Source organism: Eurosta solidaginis, chromosome X (genome assembly GCF_040869045.1).
Source record: "Eurosta solidaginis isolate ZX-2024a chromosome X, ASM4086904v1, whole genome shotgun sequence".
Taxonomy (NCBI): domain Eukaryota; kingdom Metazoa; phylum Arthropoda; class Insecta; order Diptera; family Tephritidae; genus Eurosta; species Eurosta solidaginis.
The window spans coordinates 106,774,347-106,799,017 of record NC_090324.1 but is presented as its reverse complement, the minus strand read 5'-3'; the positions used below and the strand labels follow the sequence as shown (position 1 = coordinate 106,799,017).

At 38.4% G+C, this 24,671-nt stretch overlaps 2 protein-coding genes across 8 annotated transcripts in view; both read left to right on the top strand.

Moving 5' to 3' along the window:
• CaMKII (Calcium/calmodulin-dependent protein kinase II) overlaps positions 1–24,671 on the top strand; it is a 3,892,153-nt gene that overhangs the window by 190,868 nt on the left and 3,676,614 nt on the right. For 2 of the 7 annotated variants that reach the window (XM_067758432.1, XM_067758433.1), the window contains exon 2: positions 16,102–16,158. The exons of 4 other annotated variants lie outside the window; for them this stretch is intronic. The gene's annotated coding sequence lies outside the window, so the exon portion shown is untranslated. Of the gene's footprint in view, positions 1–16,101; positions 16,159–24,671 lie in introns of those variants that run through there. One more of the 7 variants, XM_067758436.1, reaches the window with a different exon arrangement.
• Positions 10,317–11,724, top strand: LOC137235401 (RRP12-like protein). Its single transcript, XM_067758374.1, has 2 exons — positions 10,317–11,511; positions 11,582–11,724. The coding sequence occupies exon 1, from the start codon at positions 11,084–11,086 to the stop codon at positions 11,498–11,500; it is 417 nt and encodes a 138-aa protein (XP_067614475.1). The 5' UTR covers positions 10,317–11,083; the 3' UTR covers positions 11,501–11,511; positions 11,582–11,724.

Genomic DNA, 24,671 nt, shown 5'->3' with positions numbered 1-24,671 from the left:
CTCTAACGACTTCTGATCTTGGTGGCAAGGAAAAGATGTAATTGGGGGTACTGTATGTCATATTAACAAACAATTTTCTGGCATTAATTGGCTGTATTATTAGCCAGTTTGTTTTACCAGTATAATCTAGTATGCAGTTATACTTTTTCATAAAATCTAATCCGTTGCAGGGTATCGGAAAACTATGATCTACTACTCGAAAGTTATATTTGAGCCAATAATTGCCTATAATGAGGTTACCGTTAACGCTACCTTTGGATATTATTGTACCTTCACCTACACCTTTGATGGATGTGGTTAGGTTGGTGTTAATTTCAGCATTTTCCATTATTACGTCATCCTTAATTATAGAGATATCCGCGCTTGGGTCTAAAGGTTTGCTTATTTATTGTAAATGAGGTCGAGAAAAAAGCGAAGCTGCTCATATTTAATGGCAAATAAACTATTTCATTTGCCCCTATATTTGAGTGTGGTCCCCTGCGTAGCAGGCAGGGGGGCGTTTGAGTTTCCCGATTCTTGTGTTGTAACTCGTACTTGTCCGCGTTGGCCGGTTCTATTTCGGTAGTCATTATTGTTATAACTACGGTTGCGCTGGTTGTTATTGTAACTGACCCTACCTCCATTATAACTGCCACCAAGGTTATTGTTATGATTATAACGGCCGCGGCCACGTCCTTGCCCACGATTTTAACCTTGGGGAGAACTATAATTATTGTGATAAAACATGTTGTTATTGGTGGGGGAGTCGGTGCTTATACTGATAAGTTTTCCGATAGAATCGTTTCGGTTAGCGAAATTGGAATTTTTAGATAGAGCTTTTACTGTTACTTGGGTAGTGTACTTTTGGGCCACTTAGACCCTCAGATATATACGCTCCCTCAAGCTTAGTACACAGTGTATTTATCTCGCCAGCGAATTGGTTCGCCGTTTTATGTTCAAAATTTTTGCTGTTATCAATTCAGTCGACTCACCTTTCACTGCATATTTCAGTTTATCAATAATTTTAGCTAGTGTATCCTCGTTGGTTATTAATTGCCGTGCGCCGCCAGCGCATTTATTCTTGACTAGTTGCACAGCCACTGCTTTGTGGTCACCTTTGAAAGTATCCACCAAATTTATGGCATCGATAACTCTGTTCAAATTTTCTGGTTTTCCATCGAATTCGGGCAGAATCTTTGCTCCTAAACTTAAAACTGTTGTAGCCATTATGTCGATTTTGTTCTTCCTTCGATACTTTTCCGTTTCTTTCTTTTCTAATTCACCCTCGTCTGCCTCACTTACATCTGTGTCCTCAATGTTGCTGTCAACTTCACAGCGTAATGTAAGTGGAATTTTAATGTTTATTTTATGCCGTTGGAAGGCTTTTAGTAATTGGTCCCTTTGTTTTAGGAATATCTGGTCTGCTGATTCTCTGTGTTGGGAGGTGTACCTATCGTAATGCCTGTGTTGTATGGCTCTAACCCTGTTAAATTTCTCTATTAAAATTTTTGTATGCTTTTCTATAGTTTCCACTTTAATAGCCCTTTTTTGTGTCATACATTTGTATGACTGTCTAAACTTTTGGCTTAGGGGTTCAATTTCCTTTAAAATCTCTTCCCACTGCATACTAACTATTGCATGTAACTTTTTATTTTACTGTTATTGCTACATTACAATGTAATTACTATTTTAATTATATTTTACCTACTTAAACAGCTCTCCAGGTTACCGGATTTGTTGTTGATGATTTGTTGTTGCTGTTCCATATTTCGTGTTGCCAGAAAAAGTTTGAATTGGGGCATTAATTTAAGCACCTCTCAAGGTTGTCGGATTTGTAGTTAATGATTTGTTTTTATGGTTCCATATTTGGTGTTGTCAGATAAAGTTTGGACCACATTTTGTTTGTATCAATTTGCCTGGACTCTAAGTGCACTTTTATTTTATGTTCTGTGTTATTAGTTTTGTAATTATATTTGTTGTGGCCCGTTCCAAATTTCCCGTTTTATTTTATTCACATAATATTTAACCCTAGAATATCGTACTTATTTTTAATACGTAAACATCATACTTCGTCGAATCGACTACGGTAATATTTAAAAGGGTACAAAGGATGTCTCCTGTTTAAAAAAGATGTTTAAATTTGGGTTAATATATTCTTTTTAATGTATTTTAATGAAATAAGGCAAAAACAGTTTACCTTTTTAATATTATCCATACAAAAAATCAGCAAAAAAAACATATAATTTAAGGAGAAAAACCAAAAACAAAAACATGCGTTGTCGTTTCGATGAAGTATGATATTCTAGGGTTAATTAATATGTACACCATGGTTAACAGGGCCATTATTAATAAAATTTCAGTGGCGCTGACTGGCCCTATATAATAGTTCGTTTTATCTTGTTTTACGAGTAAACCGTCGTTGTATTTTACGATATTTTTTTTCTCAATGTTACTTTCTGTATTGGTGTCCTTTCCTATTTCGTAGCCGGTTATGGCTATCATAATAGTTGTAAGAACTGGTTTCCACCAAGTCATTTTAAAACTTTTTTTTTCGCACTGTATTCACCTTTTTGTATATATAAAAGGATTTTTTTTTCACTACAATTGGCAACACGACGGAAATTTCAGGACATTGTCTGTAGATCCTGCATGTGGGTGATTAACATCGTTCGCCGTTTAATAAAGTCACAATATTCGGAGTTTAATAATGTCACATGTCACAGTCGCCATGTGGAGAGAAACATGTTGCTTTGGCCTGTAGCAAATCAAAAAACTGACTTTATTTAATATTTTCTTCTATTTATAACTTAAAGCTAAAGGATATGTAATTTTTATGACTAAGTCAATGATTGGTGTGAATGGGCAAGGGCAATCTGAGTTCGCATATGCTGACCGTTAAGTAGGTAAGTAGGTATCCAATATCGAAATACCGAAAGTGTATTGTACTGCAGATGAGTTGAGCAATCTGAGGTGGATGACTCAGGCGATATTGTTATATTGTAAAAATGTAATTGCGCTAATTACCGTTGTCCATTACAGCCCAGCATTACTTCCTTGTCTTCCGTTCTGACTATGGCGAATAAGTCATCGACGTATTTTGTGAGCAATCGTGGTTTGTTGACCGAATCCTCCTCGAATCTGGTAAGCAGCTCCTCCATCATGATATCTGCTATAACAGGCGAAGCTCGCGAACCCATGGGCATCCCCGAACGTTGCTCATATATCTTTTCATTTCATTTGAAATACCTGTTCTCTTTTATGCAGAACTTCATCACTGTCAGAAAAAGCTCTTTGGTCATGGACGTGTACTCTTCTATTTTAATCCATTTTGACTGTATTTTATCGAGGGCTAAATCTACAGGGATACTGGGGAACAACGAGACGACATCGAATGACACTAAACTTTCATCATCGTTAACATATATGTCTTTGATTATGTTCTTAAATTCTATTGCGTGCTTAACGTTGTACTTAGATGAGGTGGTAAGATTTGTAAGAATTTGGACGACAAATTTACATAGATTATAGGACGGAGAGATGATGGATGAATAGGTGGGCCTAAGAGCAATACCTTCTTTATGGATTTTGGGTAGACCATAAATACGTGGGTGATTGGCTGTTTTACAATTAAGGCGAACCTTTTCTTTCGAATCGATAACTTTGTTGCTTAACATTTTTTCCACTATTTCATTGTTTTTCTTCTGTAGCCTATTGGTAGGGTCCCGCTTTAACACCTTGTAAGTGGAAATATCGTTCACTACACTCTGTAACTTCTTGTCATACTCCAACTTGTCCATCAACACGGTAACGTTGCCTTTATCGGCATTGAGGATTAGGAGTTCTTTGTGTTCCTTTAAAAAATGTTTGGCGGAAAGCAGGGTGGTTTGTAGAAATTTCTCCCGAGTCGAAGTTTTTACCTTTTTAGGTGATCTTTTATGAGCGTCGTTAAATTATTCCTTTCAACCTCTCGTTTCTCTTTATCCTTAATTTTTTGAATATAATTTTCTCCATCAGCTATCGTTTTGAAAAGTGGGAATTTATTAATACCTGTGGGAAGTACGTACTTAAGGCCTAGGGAAAGAAGCCATTGAATGTTCGTGGGTACTTTTATATTTATTGTGTTGCATATCGATTTTGGTACCACCCTAATGTTCAGGAGTTGTTGTTGTTTATGTTTAAGACTTTCGTATGTATTCACTTGTGTGTTTTTGATGGTCGTTTTATGTTTGTTTGTCAAGAGTTCTTCGCTATTGAAGAGGGCAGTAGAGTAGTCTGAGTTCAGTTGATATTGAATGTACATATGTCTTTAGTTTATTTACCTCGGTTCATTTTTGCCGAAGAGATACATATTGGATGGTGAACAGGAGATTCAAAAGCCTCATCTTAATTTTCTCCATATATGCATCGAGTTATAATAAATTAATACAAAAACATATTTATTTGCTTTATTCAAAACCGGCCTTGAGCTCATTAAAATTTTAAAATAGTTTATGTTGACGGCAAAAAACATTCTACATTATGTTAAAACGGAGAGCACACCGAGAAGTCTTAGACACTTCAAACGTCTACAAAAACAGTTTTTAATTAACCGTCACTGTATATTCCATATACTAATTACTCGTACTGTCCTTGGTACAAATATCTATTTGAATATATTAGTTAGTAAGCAACACTGTAATTAGTTCTAAGAATAGAGAGACAAGAAGAAAAATAATAATATCATTGAATCGTAAGCCACAGCCAGCATCGCATCGTTTTCTTTTAGCTCCTCGCAGCAACTTAAATTGTAGGAATTAATTAAAATCGTTGTCCGTAATATGCATTAGCAACAAAAAATATTGTTGCCTATACATTTTGGCGCCAGAGCAGGAACTTTAGAGTCATTTCGTTTCTTTTTGGAAAAAAAAAAAAATATTTGTTTGTGTTGGTTATTGCGTCTGGCTGTGGTTAATACCAATAAATCAATAAAATTTGGTGGTACGTTCGCGCCATAGGGGACAGCTGCAGTTTGGAACTTGGCGGTTTGGAAATTTGGAGGTTTGGCGTTTGGATGGGGATCGAGCTACAATTTGAGCAAAAACGGTGAAGTTTAAAAAAAAACATATCATATTTCAAAGAAGTAAGTTATTAACATTAAAGTCGTAAAAAAGATGTTGTGCACTATACGAGGGACCTTTTATATAAATATAAAAAACATATAAGTATACATACATACATATATGGTTGAAAATATAATTTAAATGTCCCTTTTCACTAAAGAATAAAGTGTTAAATAACCGTTGGTAAATTAATAGCGTGAGTGAATCACAGCAGCATAATTATCAAGGTTTCCTTTGTTTGCTTCGTTTAAGGAAATTTAAACCATTTGCCAATATACATACATACATATGTACATATTGGAAAAAAGTTGCTTCATCATTTTGTGAAAAAATTTGCTTCATAAATTTGTTCGCGGAAGCTTAAAATAAAAAGTTAGCAGTACATGCTTACATACATGTGTACATATTAGGCAATTGAACTTTGTTTTTGCATAAACCTACAAGAGCAGAACTTTGTCGTCGTTTGCTTTTTTCGCTGCTTTCGTATTATATGCAAATATATCGGTACATCATTATCTGTTGTACTTGGTGCTGCTGCACTCCGCTGAAGTCATTGACCACACCATGTCTTGTATGAAGGCAATAGTTACTGCACTTGCTTGCATATTTTACCGTTTCCCACCTTCGCTTTAATTAAAAAAAAAAAATAATAATAATAAGTCGCATTGCTGTGCATCAGTGCAATCATATACATATATATGTACATATTTGTTTACCGCTTCCCATCTTTCATTTCAAGTGCAGATGAATTAAACTTTATACTAACTAAGTATATACATAGCTATATGTGCATACGGGTGATATTTGCGAGCCTTCTAACGAAAACGAATAGTTTATGTAATATTAGTAAAGGGCTGATAATTGAAAAGGGTTCTTACTACTTTTATTATCACATTACGAAATAACTATATAATAAAATTGTCGATCAAATTGGAAATTTCTGTGGGCTTTCCCTTTTCTTTATTTACTCCCATTCAAGTAGTCGAGTTGTTGGACAGAGATAGAAGTCCGTGGGCGTTGTTCTAGTGCCAAGGTAAATAAAAATAAGGTGATAAAATGTGTTTAGTCTCAGGCGATGAACCCTCATCTGCGGTAAAGTTGGCTACATTAAAACAGCAACGCTGAACTGCCCGAAAAAATATAACGAGAATTAAGAACTTGTTAGAAAATTCTTCCACCTCGTGGAACGTTATAGATTTAGAATGCCGGTTAGAAATTTTGAGCTCGTATATTAGCAAATAATGGCGTATCAAACGGAGATTCAGAAAGAGGACCCTAGTGATGATAAAAGGAGTGATATTGAAGAGCTGTGCATTAGTGCAAAAACAAAACTCTTGCAGCTTTCAGGGCAACACAAGCGGCGCGAGAGCTCAGCGCTAGAAACAACGCTCGGCATCACCATGCCTCAAGCATCTCGTCTACCAAAATTGAAATTACCGGCATTTGGCGGAAAATATGCGGTCAATAATTTGGTTCACAATGAGGCGCATCTAGCTCCAATTGAAACATTTAATCATTTACTTAGTTGTTTGTCGGGTGATGCACTTAGAACAGTTAAGGCATTTCAGGTTACGGAAGATAATTATGAAAAGGCTTTAGAACGCTTAGCTGACCGGTACGACAAAATGGGTTTAATATTTTTTGATAATATAGAGCAGTTATTTGAGATTGAAAAAAATGAACAAACCCAATGCACCAGCGCTGAGAAATGCAGTTGATACGATGTCATGAATTTATGATTCTTTGTTGTCTCTGGGCTCAGAAGGTTGACTCGATTACGAAGTCAAAATGGAATGAGCATTTAGATTACTCAACCCTTCCTACATGGAGCGAGTGCTCCAAGCATTTAATTCGTCGTTGTCAATCCCTAGAAGTGAATGAAGATCACTCCAATAAAAATAACAATTTTGACAAAAGAAAAAATTTTAAACCCAACTCGAATCATGGTAGCAATAAAGCCTCGTATACGGTAACGCGATGCAATGGTGAGGGTAAACGTACATTTTGCCATACCAACGGCCATTCAATTTATAATTGCAATTCTTTGGCTGCCCTGCCAATCACCAAAAGGTTCGAATTTGTCAAAAAAGAAGAAAGCTGCATTAATTGCTTGAAAACTGGTCATTCGGTGCGAAGTTGTTCAAAGTCGCATTGTAGAGTTTGCCAACGCCCCCATCACACTCTGTTGCATATGTATGAAGTGAACGCTCAGCAAGGCAATTCCGGTGCCTCCAATAGTAATGTTTCAATGCAACCGTCGTCATCCTCAGCCGCTAATAATTCAGGAAACCATTGCTCCTCACATCACGTGTCGAGCAATACTGACATTGTAGTTTTGGCCAAGATCGCAGCGGAAGGGACCATTTAGGACGAGCGCTTCTAGACTCAGGTTCGCAACTGAATTTCATAAGTGAAGAATGTGCAGCCAATTTGTAGCTAAAGAGAGAATTTAAAAATCTTTGGGGAGCTTAATACAAATTTACGGCATCAAGTCAATACCATAGTCAAGTTAAGACTCAATAATTACACTGCGGAACAAAAATAATCTGCGGTCACGATTTTGTTAATGGTTTTTATTATCACTAGTAGTAGGCTTACGAACTGTGTTTTTACTTTTTTTGGATTGGCTCTAGTTCTTGAGATAAACGAAGCTTAAGAATTTTATGAAACAAATTATATGACACACCCAGTTGTACTAATTTCATTATTCCGCCATAAGTTTTGTTATATATTCACGTGTTTAATCAGTTCGTGTCTTATTTCGAGTATTATAGTTCGTTTTGTCTTCAAAAATATGAGTTCGAAACGTAAACCTCGTTTTAATGACTCCAACAATGTTTGCTATATATGTGGGAAATTTTGCCTTAAAACGCAAAGAAAACCAATCACAGAGTTTGTGAAAAATACCTACAAAGCATACTTTGGGAGAAACGTTGCACAAAAGAATAAATATTGGGTGACCAATATCGTGTGTAAATCTTGTGTAGAATCTTTGTGATACTGGAGCCAAGGAGGACGTAAAGGTCTTCATTTTGGAGTTCCGATGATATGGACTGAGCCATCTAATCATTTAAATGATTGCTACTTTTGTGCAGTTAATGTAAAACGTATCATTGCACAGTCATGATTTGCCAATTCGAGTATTTTTATCACCATCTACCGCAAACTGTGATCATGTTCAAATGTCAGAGACACCAGAAAATTCGGTAAACAGCAGTGCAAGTGAGTTCGAAGAAAGTAGTTGTACGAAACAGGGATCAATGACTTGGGTCGTGACTTGAATTCACCGACAAAGTCGTCTGAACTTCTGGCTTCGAAGCTAAAATAAAAATCTTTTCTACAACCTGGAGTTGCTATTACAGCCTTTAGGAACAGAGAGCAATACCTTCTGCCTTACTTCACCAAAAAAGACAATCTTGTATATTGTGACAATATTTCTGGACTCTTAAGTGCTATGGCCCTTCCCGAATATAACCCCGAACATTGGAGGCTTTTTATAGATAGCTCAAAAAGAAGTCTGAAATGTCTATTGCTACACAATGGAAATAAACTTGCTTCGGTTCCAATTGGTCATAGTACCAAACTAAAAGAAGAATACGAAAATGTAAAAATCGTTTTAGCAAAGATTTTGTATGCACAACATAAGTGGTCAGTCTGCGTGGACTTGAAGATGGTGAACTTTTTATTTGGCCAACAAAGTGGGATACTAAATACCCCATGTTTATGGGACAGTCGTGCAATAAGTGAACATTGGATTAGAAAGGATTGGCCGGTGAGAGAAAATGTGGAGGTAGGAACAGCAAATGTGGTTTATGACCAACTCATAAGCCCAGACAAATTCATTCTTCCACCACTTCACATCAAGCTTGGGCTAATGAAACAGTTCATCAAAGCCCTTGATAAGACAGTTGACTGTTTCGAATATGTGTGCAAAAAATTTACAGTCCTTAGTATGGAAAAATTAAAAGCGGGAGTCTTCGATGGTCCTTAAATTCGTACCCTTATAAAAGGCACTGAATTCTTGAACCATATGCAACAAATTGAATATGAAGCCTGGCTAAGCTTTGTTAATGTTGTCAAAAATTTTGTGGGAAATCAGAAATACCAGACTATGCAAAACTTGTTGTCAATTTTCAAAAACTGGGAGCTAAAATCTGCATTAAATTACATTATTTACATTGTCATTTGGACAAATTTCCGGACAACCTGGGTGATTACAGTGAGGAACAAGGTGAACGGTTCCACCAGGACATAAAAATAATGGAAGAAAGATGCCAAGGTCGATGGGACGACCACATGATGGAAAATTACTGCTGGAACTTAATACGGGATTGTCTTTTTTGTAATTTTTTTAAAATTAATTAATGAAAAGAATATATTTTTTTATTTTTGTAATATTTTTCTAAAGGCGCGTCATAAAAATATAATTTAAATCCATATTGGAATTTTTAATTAAGTTTTTTCATGAAATATTTAAAAGTCAGTATCTCAAAAACTAGAGCCAATTTGACAAAACTGATATTATTTTCGTAATCAACGCCCCCAAATTAGGGGTGGATCCAGCACGATTTGGGAGGGGGGTTGATTTAAGTCAACTTTTTAAGTAAGATAAAGTGACCTTAAAATTTTTCATAGAAACACACATACATATCCACACTCATCTACAAAAGTCATCATCACTCAGATATTTCCAGTTTTTACTAAGTTTTACTTCGACCTTCATTATTTTCGATATTTTTATAAAAATATGTAAGTATTATTATATAACACCAACAATCCAAATATACACATAAGACTTTTTAGAAAATTCTGGAAAATTTCGCGAATTTTCATGCAAGTTTTTAGCTTTCAGTAAGAATTTTTAGAATTTATCTCTCAGAAAAATTCGAAAAATTCTTACCGAAAAGCTGAAAATTTGCATGAAAATTTGCGGAATTTTCTAAAAAGTTTTAAGTGTATATTTGGATTGTTGGTGTTATATAATAATACATATTTTTATAAAAATAGCGACAATAATTTAGGTGGAGCCAAATTTAGTGACTATATATTTTAATAATAAGCCATTATAAATTATTGTTTGTTATGTAAGCTAACACCAATATTCTGGCTTGCATTGACTGACAATTGTAATAAAAATGTTAACTCTTTCTATAATTTTTAATGTTTCATGAAAAATTTACGCTTATTGTGAACCCTAAACAACCTGTCTTATTATTTCGTTTTTTCGGGTCGTGTATTGAAAGCTCTTATACAGGTTTTGAAACATTATAAATGTGTCAATTGAGCTAATTCACGACTATTTTTATTGACGTTTTCTTTGTTTGTTTAAGCGCGAAAATTAAAACATTTTTGTAAATTATCAATATTTGTTGTGTTTTGAACACCTATCTTGGCGCTTCTCTTTATATTTTCGTTGTAAAATTCGTGGTATTTGCAATACAACATTTTTGAAAATTTACTGGCAATAAATAAGAGCAAAACACGGATAAAATAAAAGCAAAATGAGTGCTCCGGAAACCTATTTGGTAAATTACTAATTAATTAAAGAAATTATAAAGAAATAAGGTGTAGTAATCTTTCAGATTGGATCTCTTCTCTTGGATGACCAGAGTGAATTGCGTGATACTCAAAGCTCAATGCGCATACAAATTGAGCACTCCATAATTGCAGCAATACAATCAATGGGGCCGGAAAATTTTGTGTACATAATACCACTAACAAATAACAAGGGTGAAGTGCTGTTAGAACGTTTATGGTTGCTAACGTTGTTGCGTGAAGGCGCCAGGGGTGCTACATTAAAATTATTTGTTATGGAGCAGATTTTAGTATTTTTTGTACAAAAAGTGCGGGGACAAGCCGAAGCAGCTGTAGCGTTTTTAATAACATTTATAAAAATAGTGCCATCTCCATTGGTTTCAAATCATTTGGAGACAATTGTAAATATCTTACAGGATTGCTTGCCATGATTGATTACATTTCTTTTTTTACAATTGAAGATTAAATCAATGTCAGCTATGGCCAAAGACACCAAACGCTTTTGTCGGATACAAATTGGTTATTTGTTGAAAAAACTTTGCAAACGTTTCACTGCTGAAGAATTAATTAAATTTGTACCTGGAAATGTTAAAATAACACATCGACGTCTCAAGAAAAAATGGAAGCAAATGCGACGTGAAAATAGAAAGTACTTGAATGAGAAGGATAAGAACGATGATGGAGATTCTGAATCTCCTTACAGCATTGGTGATATACTAGCAGAATCGGATTCTGATTTAAAAGAAGAAAATAGAAGACTGATTATAAGTGATAAAGCTGTACCTGGTGGCGATGTCAGTGGCAGCACAAGCGGCGATACCGATGATGATGGTGACGCTGGTACTACAATTAAGAAAGCCCCTAAACGTGGCATGGATGTTGGTTGACTCCAGTGATGGTATGGTACTATGGTTTTATAAAATATTACTGCTTTTTTTAATAATATAACAATTTGTCAAATCTTGCAGAAGAGGAACACCCATAAGTATGCGCTCGGGTAAAACGAATACTTCAAAATATATAGCTGGTGGCAAGGGTATACATCGTCCATTAGGTGGTGCTAGCAATGATGCAATATCTATGAAGTCTGGCTACTCAGCAAAGTCGGACAAACCGCAAAAATCTACAGCAGGTGATGCATATGCGGCTAGTGAATATACAACAAAGAAAGCTAAAGATGATATGAAGAAAAAAGGCAAACTCGATCCGTTTGCATATATACCGCTCAGTCGAAATACGCTTAATAAAAGGTTAGATTTACTACATACTGCAAAGCCAAATCAGTGGTTAAAGAATTTGAAATAAGGTTGAATTCTGTTATTGAAAGAAATCGCTATGACGAAATGGGTTGTTGTTGTTGTTGTTGTAGCAATGCTCGCCCCACCTAATAGCCGCGACCGATCACAAATTGTCATCAATATCCTCTAACGGGAGTCCAAGGAAACTTGCCGTTTCAACAGGGGTGGACCATAAGGAAAGGGGTGTTAGAGGCGTTGGTTCCACATTACAATTGAAGAGATGGTTGGTGTCATGTGGGGACACGTTGCAAGCGAGGCATACATTTTGTATGTCGGGGTTGATTCTGGATAGGTAAGAGTTTATCCTGTTACAGTATCCAGAACGAAGTTGAGCAAGAGTGACACGCGTTTCTCTGGGGAGTATGCGTTCCTCTTCCGCAAGTTTTGGATAATTTTCGTTAAGCACTGGATTCACCGGGAAATTCCCGGCATAAAGGTCCGACGCCTGTTTATGGAGTTCACCAAGGACCTGCTTGTGTTTTTTCACTTCATACGGCTGGGTTCTCAGGTGCCGTATTTCCTCAAAATGCTTACGGAGATGACTCCTGAAGCCCCTAGGCGGTGCTGGTTCATCAATCAGAAGTCTGTTGGGATGCCCAGGTTTCTGGGTATTCAACAGGAACTGTTTGGTCAGCATCTCATTTCTCTCCCTGATGCGGAGTATTCTCGCCTCATTATGCAGATGGTGTTCTGGGGACATAAGAAGACAGCCCGTGGCGATTCTGAGAGCAGTATTTTGGCAGGCCTGTAGTTTCTTTCAGTGGGTGATTTTTAGGCTTGGCGACCATATGGGTGACGCGTAGCACGTAATCGGCTGGCTAATTGCTTTGTATGTAGTCAGGAGGGTTTCTTTATCTTTTCCCCAAGTACTGCCAGCGAGGGATTTGAGGATTTTGTTACGGCTCTGAATTCTAGGAACAATTTGCTCACCAAAATGTAGATCCTGATGAAACGTCACACCCAAGATTTTGGGGTGTAGGACAGTCGGTAGCGTAGTGCCATCGACGTGGATTTCGAAATGGTCGACATTTGGGGTGTCCATGTTGTAAATAAGGTCGCGGAAGATTTAGTCGGTGATAATGCCAGGTTTCGCGAGGCGAAAAAACTGGAGAGATCAGGGAGGTAGCCGTTTATTTTATTGCATAGCGCATCGATCTTTGGGCCTGGGCCTGTGGCCATTATTGTGCAGTCATCGGCGTAGGAAACGATTGTGACTCCTTCCGGTGGTGAAGGTAGCTTAGATATGTAGAAATTAAACAAAAGTGGGGATAGGACACCACCCTTTGGCACCCCTTGTTTAATTCTCCTTGGTTTTGATGTTTCGTTTCTAAATTGCATCGATGCCTGCCGACCACCCAGATAATTTGCGTTCCACCTTTTAAGACATGGGGGAAGGGTAGACCCTTCCAGGTCCTGCAGTAACGAGCCATGGTTGACCGTATCGAAAGCTTTTGATAGGTCTAGCGCTACGAGTACTGTTCTATGGTGGGGGTATTGATTTAAACTGCAATTTATCTGGGTGCTAATGGCATTTAGCGCGGTGGTAGTGCTATGGAGTTTTCTGAAGCCATGCTGATGAGGGGCTTGCTGCAAATTTGCTTGGAAATAAGGGAGCAAAATGGCTTCAAGCGTCTTTGCCACTGGCGATAGGAAAGATATCGGACGATGCGACTCACCTATGTTAGCTGGTTTCCCAGGCTTTAGTAGCGGGACCACCTTGGCCATTTTCCATTTCTCAGGTATGACAAAGGTGGAAAGAGACATATTGAAGACATGCGCCAGATATTTGAAACCCTCTTTCCCTAGGCTTTTAAGCATCGACATGGCTATGCCGTCTGGGCCCACTGCTTTGGATGGTTTAGCAAGACCAATGGCGTCCTCAACCTCTTTAGCGGTGATGGTGATTGGTGAAGCGCTGAATTTGTGTTTATGTGCGTGTCTATTGGCTCTCCGTCTATCTTTGTCGACCGTAGGATGCATTATATATTGTCGGCAGAAAGCGCTCGCGCATTTTTTCGCGTCCGACAGCACTTTGTCGCCAAAGGCGATGGAAACTTTGTCTTTGTGCTTAGTCGGATTCGATAGGGACTTTACGGTGGACCAAAGTTTACCCACACCAGTAGAGAGGTTACAACCTCTTAGGTGCTCCTCCCATTTCGCCCGCTTGTGTTCATCCACAAGCAATCTGATGCGTTGGTTTATATCCCTTATTTGGGGGTCGCCTGGATCAAGCTGTCTTATAAGGTCACGTTCTCTCGCTAAGTTTGCGGCCTCCGCCGGGAAGTGGGGCCAGATTTCGGGTATGCTCCCGGCGGGAATGAAATGTGCCGAGGCGGAGTTAATGACCTTACGGAAGGCACGCTCCCCTTGGCGGGCATCAGTCGGGATAGGGAGGGCAGCAAAGCGGCTGTCTGTAAAGGATTTATATTCTTCCCACTTTCCTTTTTTGAAGTTTATGAAAGTGCGTTTTTCAGTGACGATGAAGTCGGCGGTACGCTCAAGCGAAATAAGTATGGGCAGGTGGTCGGATGCCAATGTTACCATCGGCTGCCAGTTGACGCAGTTTACGAGTTCTGCGCTCACGATTGAGATATCTGGCGAGCTGTCACAGCTTCCTACCATACGTGTGGGGGAGTCTCCGTTTATTGTGCAGAACGTCGTTTCTTCTATTTGATCCGCCAACATCTCACCCCTACTGTCCGCCCGCTAGTTTGAATGCCATAGATCATGATGGGCATTGAAATCACCTAAGATAATGCGATTGTTGCCAGTGAGTAAGGCCCTGATATTAGGGCGGTAGCCACTGGGTCAACAGGTGGCAGGAGGGATGTAGATATTGATGATTTCTAGGTTTGCATCGCCTGACCGGACAGATAGGCCTTGACGTTCTAAGACATTGTCCCTGCGGTCGATGCCAGGATCAAATATATAATAATGCACAGAGTGGTGTATGATAAACGCGAGACCGCCTCCATTTCCGCTCTCGCGGTCTTTCCTGTGGACGTTATACCCAGAGCAGGTCTGCAATGCAGATCTTGCTGTGAGTTTAGTCTCTTGAATCGCAGCAATGCGGATGTTGTGCCGCTTCATGAAATCGCCAGGACGCAATTGCTGTTGTGGCCCTGGGACTGGGCGTCCTTGGGAAAGCATTGGGGTACCCGGATGATTTGGGTTTGCGACTTGGCAACATGGCGCGATAAAACCCGTCGGGGGGTTACCGTCGCGGAGACCAGAACATCTAGGAAAGTGGCACCACCCAAGGCAGGAGCTGCATTGGGCGGATGTCGCAAACCTATATATTCTGTACTGGCAGACGGTGCAAACGGAGGTAGGGACTAAGAGTCTGTTTCCCTGACCTGCACGATTGCTGCCGGAAAATAGGGGGGGGGGGGGGGAGAAGACGGGGGAAGGGGCTGATGCTCAGCATTGCTTCCAACTCTACTACGAAGGTAGTAGTTATGAGTGGTATCAGCTGTTTGAGTTTTTGGCGCCGTGGGGCGCGAGCAGCAGCGGGTACTTGTTGTGGCTTGCTGAGCAGCGGGGCTGCTGGAAGGTAGTGGGGGGGGGGGGGGGGCGCTAAGGCGTAGACTACGGGGCGTGAACAGCAAGAATCCACAAAAGATTTATAAAAGTTACGTGGACGTCGGGTTTTGGGATCAAGCCCAGAACAACCTGTCCGATGCAACCATCCCTTGCACGAGACACACTGAGCAGAGTATGACCGTCCTAAAAATATTCTTTTCCGGCAGATGCAGCAAAACCATTTCTCAGTACCGGGGTCAGGAGACGGACCCGGATTGGATTCGATGCCTTCCCGGAGTAAGAGAATATGGAACAGTCCTGCTGCAAGGAGCTGCTGGCAGGATGACAATTTGTGGGAGGGACGAAACAAATTAGATGGGGTCACACTGAAATGACAGTCCTTGGTCGGGAAAAATAACGAGTCGCTCCGGTACATAGAACCGACTGCCTTGGGAAGCGAAATGGGTCGTGTAGTTTCGTAACATTTCGGGATTGTTTTGGAAGCATTTTTACTTTTTTTCTGGAGATTTGTATTGCTTTGTATGTATGTATTATTTTTTAAAGTTTATGTCCAACTTAGAATAAGTAGAGTAGCAAAACTATGAATATGTGATAATATTTTACAAGTTCGATTTATGTTTTATGTGTCTTTTTATATTTCTTTGCAGAAAACGAGCAAAACACACAAGCACATTAAAAAAACATCGTAAATAGTGCGCGCAAAGGTGCGTTGAAAGGGTTTAAACATAAAGTTGCCAAGCCTTACAGAAAATAACAAAATTATGAAAAACTGCATAACTCAAAAAAATGTATATCCATATAGTTACTTATATTGTATATTTTAAAGTTATCTTGCTGTTAAACTAATAAAATATAAATAAAAAATGATAAGCAGAAAATAAAATTAAATAACATTATATAAACTGTAATAAATGCAGTCCCATATAATTATTTAAATAAGAGATTAGAATTAGTTAGCAACTACATAAGTATATGTGGATACAATATTTGAACCGTTTATTGAAATTGGCACAAGTACATTTTCGAAATCTTTGAACTTATTGCAATTTTGGTAAGCTACAGGTGTTTCCATTCAAACAAGCATGCTTAAAACCGTATTCGAAAAAATTTAACTAAATCATTGGCAAAAATATAAAATTTCTTTTTTATTTTTTTTGTTAATAATAATACTGACATGAGTCCAGTTGATAATAAAATATTCGTTTTCTTTTCTAAATCGACTAATTCTATTTGCACGGTAACTTATCTTAATAATCTCAAATGCAGCATCGTTTTCAGTTTTTGTGTGAGTTATTAGCAAACATTCGTTAAGTAAAGAGCACTGTGCCTATTTGTAAAGTAAAATTGAACATGTTTGTAATCCAGACTGAACTCTACATAGAGTAACCTACCTCTACTTGTTGTTTATAATCAATCTAAATAATTCGATACATAGAAAAATGTACTTGTGACACTCTACAAAGAAACGGCTCATCTGTATGGTTATGCGCTATTATTAAAAATACTTTTATATTGTTTCACATGATTCACCAAAAAAGCTAAATAAAATGTGATTTTAAACAAAAAAAAGATAAAATTTTAAGCCAAATTTTCAATCGTTTTATTTTTTTATTTATTTATTTACGACATCTAGAAAATATACCTTTTCATACAGACTAATTAGAATAAAAACATTAAATTAGAAACAATTTAAATTTAGTTTTTGGTAAAGAGAAATCAACATCTTGTACACTTGAATACAAATTAAATTCTCTTAATGCTCTTAGAATAGGAGAATTAAAAGCATACATTGTTCTAACTCGATCAATAAAAAAAATGTCATTACTCCTCAAGCTTCGGGCTGGGATATGAAATGAAATGCATTCTAGCAAGCCAGAGGAATGAATAGTTCCACGGACTGTCATAAACAAAAGAAAGTGACAGAATGATTCTTCTGGAGTATAACAATTTTAAGTTAATTAGCTCGCATCTAGCAGTGTACGAAGGTAACGGATCCATGAACCCAATAGACCGAAGAGCGAATCGAATAAAAGATATTTGAATTCGTTCAATAGTATTGATATGACAATCATAATAAGGACTCCAGATAAAGACAGCATATTCTAACTTTGAACGTACCAAACTCGTATACTATAATTTCAGTGTATAAGGGTTCTTTAAATCTGAGCCAAACCGGCGAATAAATGCAAGGATTGAGTAGGATTTAGCAATTATGTAATTTATATGACCAAGAAATAAGAAGTTGGAGTCAAAGACAACACCCAGATCCGAAATTTCTCTAAGGGAGCAAAGTTGAGAGTCCTCGATACAATATGAGGTGGGAATGGGAGAACGAGACTTTGAGAACGAAATATGAAAACACTTTTTATGTTCAAATGTAATCGGGTACTATTACACCAGGCTACAACGTTATTAAGATCCTCTTGTAACTTAACAGAGTCCAGGTGACTGGTGACAGCCGAAAATATTTTCCGGTCATCGGCATATAACAGAAATCTTGAGTGTCGAAAGCAGCTTGATATGTCATTTATAAAGATAATAAAGAGCACCGGACCCAAAATACTACCCTGAGGAACACCAGAGGAGGCAATAAAAGAACGTGATGAAGTATTGTCAACTTTTACTACACAGCTTCTAGATGAAAGATATGACCTTATGCACGATAAAAAAATGGAGTGAAATTCCAAACTGGCTAGTTTGGATAATAAAAGCGAGTGGCTAACTTTATCAAAAGCTTTCGAAAAGTCCGTATATGTAGATGGTGTCAACTTGACAACGGTTACCAAAAGCTGATAAACAGAATTCTGAAAATATAGCAAGATTTGTCGTGGTAGATCTTCCTGGTAGGAAGCCATGCTGACTAGGTGATATCAAGCTCTTAACGGCAAACAATATTTTCTGTTTAACGATGTACTCAAATAATTTAGAAACCGTAGATAATTTCTAGATGGGTCTGTAATTGGAAATATCATTCTTGTTACCGCTTTTAAAAATAGGGGTAATAGAAGTAATCTTCCAAGCATTGATAAATTCGCCACTATCAAGCGATTTGTTGAGTAAAATTAAAAGAGGGTAAGCAAAAGCTGCACAATTTTTAAATAGGCAGGCCGATGAACCATCGACATTAGTCTGTGTTATTTAACTAATATTCCCAATGCCATCTATACATCATCAATTATTAGGTTGAGAACACCGAAATTAATAGGAGAGTCAACGACTGGCGCTGGTTTTCTGTTTCTTCAATGTCAGACTCAAAGTTGGAACTAAAAAAGTTCGCAAAAAGGTTTGCAGCATCATAGGAGGTCGAAGCAATGGTTTCTTTATAGAATTCCTCAGACGGAATAATAGAACACGATTTTTTAGACTTAACATAAAGCCAAAACGCTTTAGGGTTCGTTTTGATTTCAGTTTCTGAACATAATTTTTGTGTAGCACCCTACTCATGGATTTAAACTCCCTCGAGTAACGCAGATATAGATCTCTATGGGAAGAAGAGTCCGAAGACTTAAATTTTTTATAAAATGTGTTTCTTAAATTTTTTAGTTTCTTTAAGTCTTTAGTATACCATGCAATTTTAGAAGATTTTTTTTTATTAATAGGAATAAGGCTCTTGCAGATGCTGTTAGCTTTAAATTTAAAAATGTCAAAGCAGTCATGTAAAGATAGACCATAGAAAAGACAATCCCAGTCTAAAGAGGACATTTCAGAGTTGACAGAATCAAAATCGCAATTTTTAAAACAAAATTTAGTAGAATGGTTATCTCCACAAACAGAGTTAAAATATAAAATTTCAAGTTTAACACTAGTGGAACATGATGTTGATTTGCAGCCGACAAAGGGTCCAGGCACTCATTTAATGAAAAATTCATATTATCGCTATTAAATATAAGATCAAAAATTTTTAAGAGTCTTTTAATGAAACTATTAACCTGGACAAGATTAAGACTTAACAAATTATCAATTAAATATGACTCAGCGAAACTAGTAACATTATTAGGAAATAAAGAATAACTATCATCTAGTCTATTCCAGCTTATATTGCACATGTTAAAATCACCAAGAATACAGTAATTATTGCTGGAATGCTTAGTAAATAAAGCTAAAATAATATCAATATGTGCTTTATAACGTCCATAAGCACTAGACGGCGGAATATACGATGCACAGATTAGAAGTTTAGAGCTGCCGCAAATTGTTACACAAAGTTGATCTAAGAGCGAGTCCCCATTTGCCAAGGGAACCAATGAACAGCGATATTTCGTGGAAACTGCAATGAGTACACCTCCACCTCTTGCAGTCTTGGTTTCCTCTGTCCTTCCTAAAAACATTATATAGCTTAGAATCGAAGAATTCGTTGCTAAACAAATTTTCGTTAAGCCAGCTCTCAATAAGTACCACAATATCATAGTCCGAGTGAGAGCTCAAATGGAAGAGTACTTTAGATTTTGTTTTTAAACCAGACACGTTATGAAAATATATTTTCAAGGGATTATTACGCATTATGACCGGAGACTGGACCTTTATGGTTTGAGTGGTGACACCACCTCCTTTCGAAAAAACTGGAAGGGACGAAGTTTAACATTCGCAGGCCAAATATCGGTATTTAACACCCTCTCATAGCACCAATCTTCAACACCCAATTTAAAGTTGACTTTCCTTAGATCGCCTTCAATAACATCCTTCTTCACAAGCTTAATGCACACCAGAGAGCGCTTCTCAATTGAGGCATGTTTAGAAACATAAGATATAATATTGTCGGAAGTTACGCTAGGTAAGAACGAGGATATGTGGAGCCACTTTATTGATCGTACGACACCAATTTCCTGACTGTGGCTGGATCCAACAAGTAAAGGCTGCTTACGAGGCTTTCGGTTAGATTTATTATTAGTTTTCCATTCGGAAACATGAGACACGTGTGTGTTGGAGCATTTGGAATAGTACGACTAGTAGACGACAAATCAAGTGAGCGGTCCCATCCATTGGAGGACAAATTTAAATTTAGAGTCATAGGGCCAGTACTAGGACCATTAACGAATGAAGATGGAGTAGTATCACTAATAAGCTTAGTAGTAGTAGACTGCTGGGATGCTTGCATAGGTACAGCAAATGTTTTAGCTAAAGAATTTTGATTCTCAGTTAATGTAGTAGAGAGAGTAACAGCAGAATTAAAAACAGGTTTAGCATGTGGTAGAGTATCTGGCAGCGAAGGAGCACACAAAGTAACAGCAGCAGCAGTATTCGACGTAGCTTTCAATTGCAATTGTAATTGTGGAAGGGTCGCTCACAACGTGTATTTGTATGAGAAGTTATATACGTGCATCTGTAGTTATAATTATATGGCGGTAAATAAGTAAATTCTGGAAGCGCCTAGAAGATGCCACTAGGAAATCACAGAGTATAAAAGCACCAGCGGTAGAGGCACTAGAAGCAGTTTCAGTTAAGCACGCTATCTGTCGGGCAATAGATCAGTTTCATGTAAGCTATCAGTTTGGTTATTAAGCAAGCTATTCGTTGCAAAGTATAAGTGTTATTGTGAAGTACTTTAATAAAGGTCATTTTTCCATTATTCAATATTGAAGTTATTTATTCAACAGTTTAGCGATACGAACGTTGGCAGAAGATTGCAAATAAGGGGAATTGCAGTAAATTCGTTACAATATTAATTCTTCGTGTGGATTCAAGTGCAGCAAAGTACGTGGCCATGGCTGTATGTGTGTATGCTCCGGTCGCACGCTTTAATCTCAACCTAAGTCTAAGTTAAAGTCACACGTTTGATGAAGAATGCAGCCGAAATTAGAGATGCATGTATGTATATATGCTTCGTTCACACGCTTTAATTGCAACCAAGAAATTAAATTTACACGTTTGGTGCAGAATGCAACCGAAATTAGAGATGACTTTTGTTCGTTGCATTGCATTCCTCGCAAACTCTGAGAATTAAAATATTCAGCGTCAAAATCTTTCGCCCCGATGAGCGCAGGTCGATTACCATGACCGTTTCTGGATTAAATGTTTATCGTAAAATCTATAACATCTTTAGATTGCCACGGCATTGGTGTGGGTATTTCGGTCATATCGGATGGAGTTATTACAGTAGAACTGGGTACATGTAGTTTCTTCTTCTCTTTACATCTTCCTTTCCTCACTGATAATACGAGTAGGCATACAGCTAATATCAATGCTGTGTATCCAACAGTGATGTGATGAGCATTGTGTGCTTCAAGTTTGTTTGGCAGCTCCAACAAACGATCATTGGCAAACGCTGATTGTAATGACGTTAGATTTGTATCAGCGCTGTATATTTCAAGTCATTCAACTTATGAAGAAGAAGGTTGAGTTGTTCTTCAGGAGCCACCTTGGAGATTTCACTAAGTGGATCTTAATAGTTAGGTTAGGTTAGGTTGAACTGGCCGGTCCACCAGGACCACACATAGACTGAATGAGTTCGTAGTTTTAACAGAAGATTGTTTTAACGACCAAAATAAAAAATCCTATCAAAAACCAGGACCTATGTTATAAAATAACTCCGTCCTTTTGGAAAACACTAGAAGCTCCCTAGGACTTAAGCCACTTGCTGCTTCTACATTTGACAGCTTTATCACTCCTAATAGCTGGAGTCTTACCCTGGCAAGCGCAGGGCATAAGCACAGACCAAGCCTAATTTAAGGGCATGTGACGCCAGAAGGCAATGTCCAATCAGAATGCCATTATTGAGTCTACAGTCCTCTCTTTGTTAGTCTAAGGTTGTAAGACCTGCACATAATCTTCGACACTTTACAGCCCCGCACTTGAAGCCACGCCTTTCCTGCTTGGTCGATCATGTGCACCACTCGCCTTCGCCTAATCTCGCCCAGTCTAATTGGGACGTCTACGGAGTAAGCTTCAAGGGATGCGCCGTTTTTAGCTAGTTCATCTGCTTTTTCATTCCCATCTGTTCCCATATACCCTGGGTCCCAATATAGATGTATGTTTCTCCCTGTCCCGATTATCTCCAGAGACTGATTACACTCTAACACGCATTTAGATGCTGTGCTATGCGAGATTATTGCGTTAATTGCTGCTTGACTGTCAATATAAAAGTTAACGCGGTTGCAGCTTAAGCTATTATCTTCCAGTGTTTCTACTGTTTTGGTTACGGCTAATATTTCCACTTGGAAAACCCTACAGTAATCCGGGTGCTTGTAGGATCTGTTTATTTCCGGATCAGAACAGTATACCGTAGACCCTACTCCTTCCACTATTTTGGAACCATCTGTGTGCACATGTACCGCCTCGTCCGTCATTTGAGCACCCTTTCGCCAACCGTTCTACTCTATTATGGCCTTAAGATCTCCCTCGAAGCGCAAATAGGGAATCATGGTCGGCGGTCAAGCTGTCCCGAGGCACCGAGCCTGGTTGCAGTTGTTAACGCTATGTTCTTTGCTACCAGGTCTACAGGTGAAATGTGCAGAGTGGCTTTCAGTGCAGCCGTCGGGTTTGTTTTCAGGGCTCCCGTAATGCTAAGCATTGACAGTCTGCATACCCCCTCTATTCTTTTGAGGTAGGTTGCTTTTTGTGTGGCTTTCCACCAAACAAGAACTCCATAGTATGGAATAGGGCTTACAAGCGCTGTAAAATCCCAATGAGAAAGAGAGGGCGATAAACCCCTACACCCAAGAATTTACATGCATAAAGTGCCGTTGAGACTTTCTTCACCCTCTCCTCCACGTTGAGCTTCCATGACAGCTTTCTATCTAGGATGATTCCTAGATATTTTGAGCAAGATTTCTCCTGTAGGGTCGTAACCCCTCCTAACATAGGCCTGGTCCAATTTGGGACCTTGTACCTCTTTGTAAACAAGACCATATCCGTGTTATCCGCGTTGGCTTTCAACCCGACATTAGTTGCCCAGGTATGAATATCCCGAAGCGCATGATCCATCAAAGAGCTAATCGTTGGAAGGCACTTTCCACTTATGACAATTGCAACGTCATCTGCGTAAGCCGTAATTTTTACGAGTCCTCATCGAATCGCCTGAGCAGTTGATTGATGACCAGCGTCCGCAGCAGAGGTGATAGCACCCCTTCCTGTGTTCTCAAACTCTGTGCTAGTCATGCTCGGAGGTGCATAGCAACTAAAAATGTATATTCCTTTGATTTTTGCCCAAGTAAATCCTGCCACCGTGGGTGCCATCTTTTCCTGTGGAAGAAGTTTTCCTGGTATCCAAATTAAGGCTTTCCCAGCCGAGTCCGTGAGCCAGCCTTGCTCCTGCTTATTTGTGTACGGCTCATAGAGTACCGCTATGTCAAATCCTCCTTCAAACATTGTTTGGGATAAGAGGTCTTGGACCGCTCCACAGTGGTTTAAATTGAGTTGCAACAATGTCATACGGCAATATGGTTGCTTCCTTCCCGTTGTGGGCATCTAAAACTGCCTACCAAATATTGTCCCCCACATAATGCACATTTTGGTACGTTGGAGTAGTTCGCGGCCTTATGTCCCTCCTGACCGCATTTCCTGCAAAGTTTTGACCTATCAATAGTCTCTTTGCAATTCAGGGCTATATGTCCATAGACCCAGCACCTATAACAGTATCTCTCCTGTTTCACCTCTCTAATTCGACAAGATACCCATCCTACTCTTATTCTTTGCACCTTTACAACAACTTTAGCACCATCCGCTGTAAGGCTTATAAGTGCCGATTTTGTAGCGCTGTAGCCTGTACGTATACTTTTTATGGCAGTTGAATCATGCCGTTCTATCCTACATAAGATCCAATGCAGTGGAAGGAGACGGTATTTGAATGAAATTTGTTAAAATTATATTGCCATATATATTAAGCTGCCTTACGCACATTATTAACCACTGTATTGCAATCATCAGGATGCCATTTTAAGGCCTGCGCCTAAAAATAGAGATGCATGTTTACCAAATGATATTCGTCCCATAAGTATTTTACCAGCGCTGCCAAAGATTTTTGAAAGCCTACTCTCGGAACAAATTACCTTGCATGTTCAAAACAAGAAACTACTTTGCCCCTATCAATCGGGATTTAGAGCCCACCGCAGTTGCTCAACTACGTTGTTAAAAGTTTTAGATGATATACGGTTGTCGTTTGATAAAAATGAGCTAACATTGCTGTGCCTCTTAGACTTCTCGAAAGATTTTGACTCCGTTAATCACATTTTACTATACAGTAAACTAAGAAAATATTTTGGATTTGGTGAAAATGCAGTAA

What these genes read in the sequence shown, in the direction of transcription:
- LOC137235401 (XM_067758374.1), top strand. Translation starts at nt 11,084, where the DNA reads ATGTCAGCTATGGCCAAAGACACCAAACGCTTTTGTCGGATACAAATT.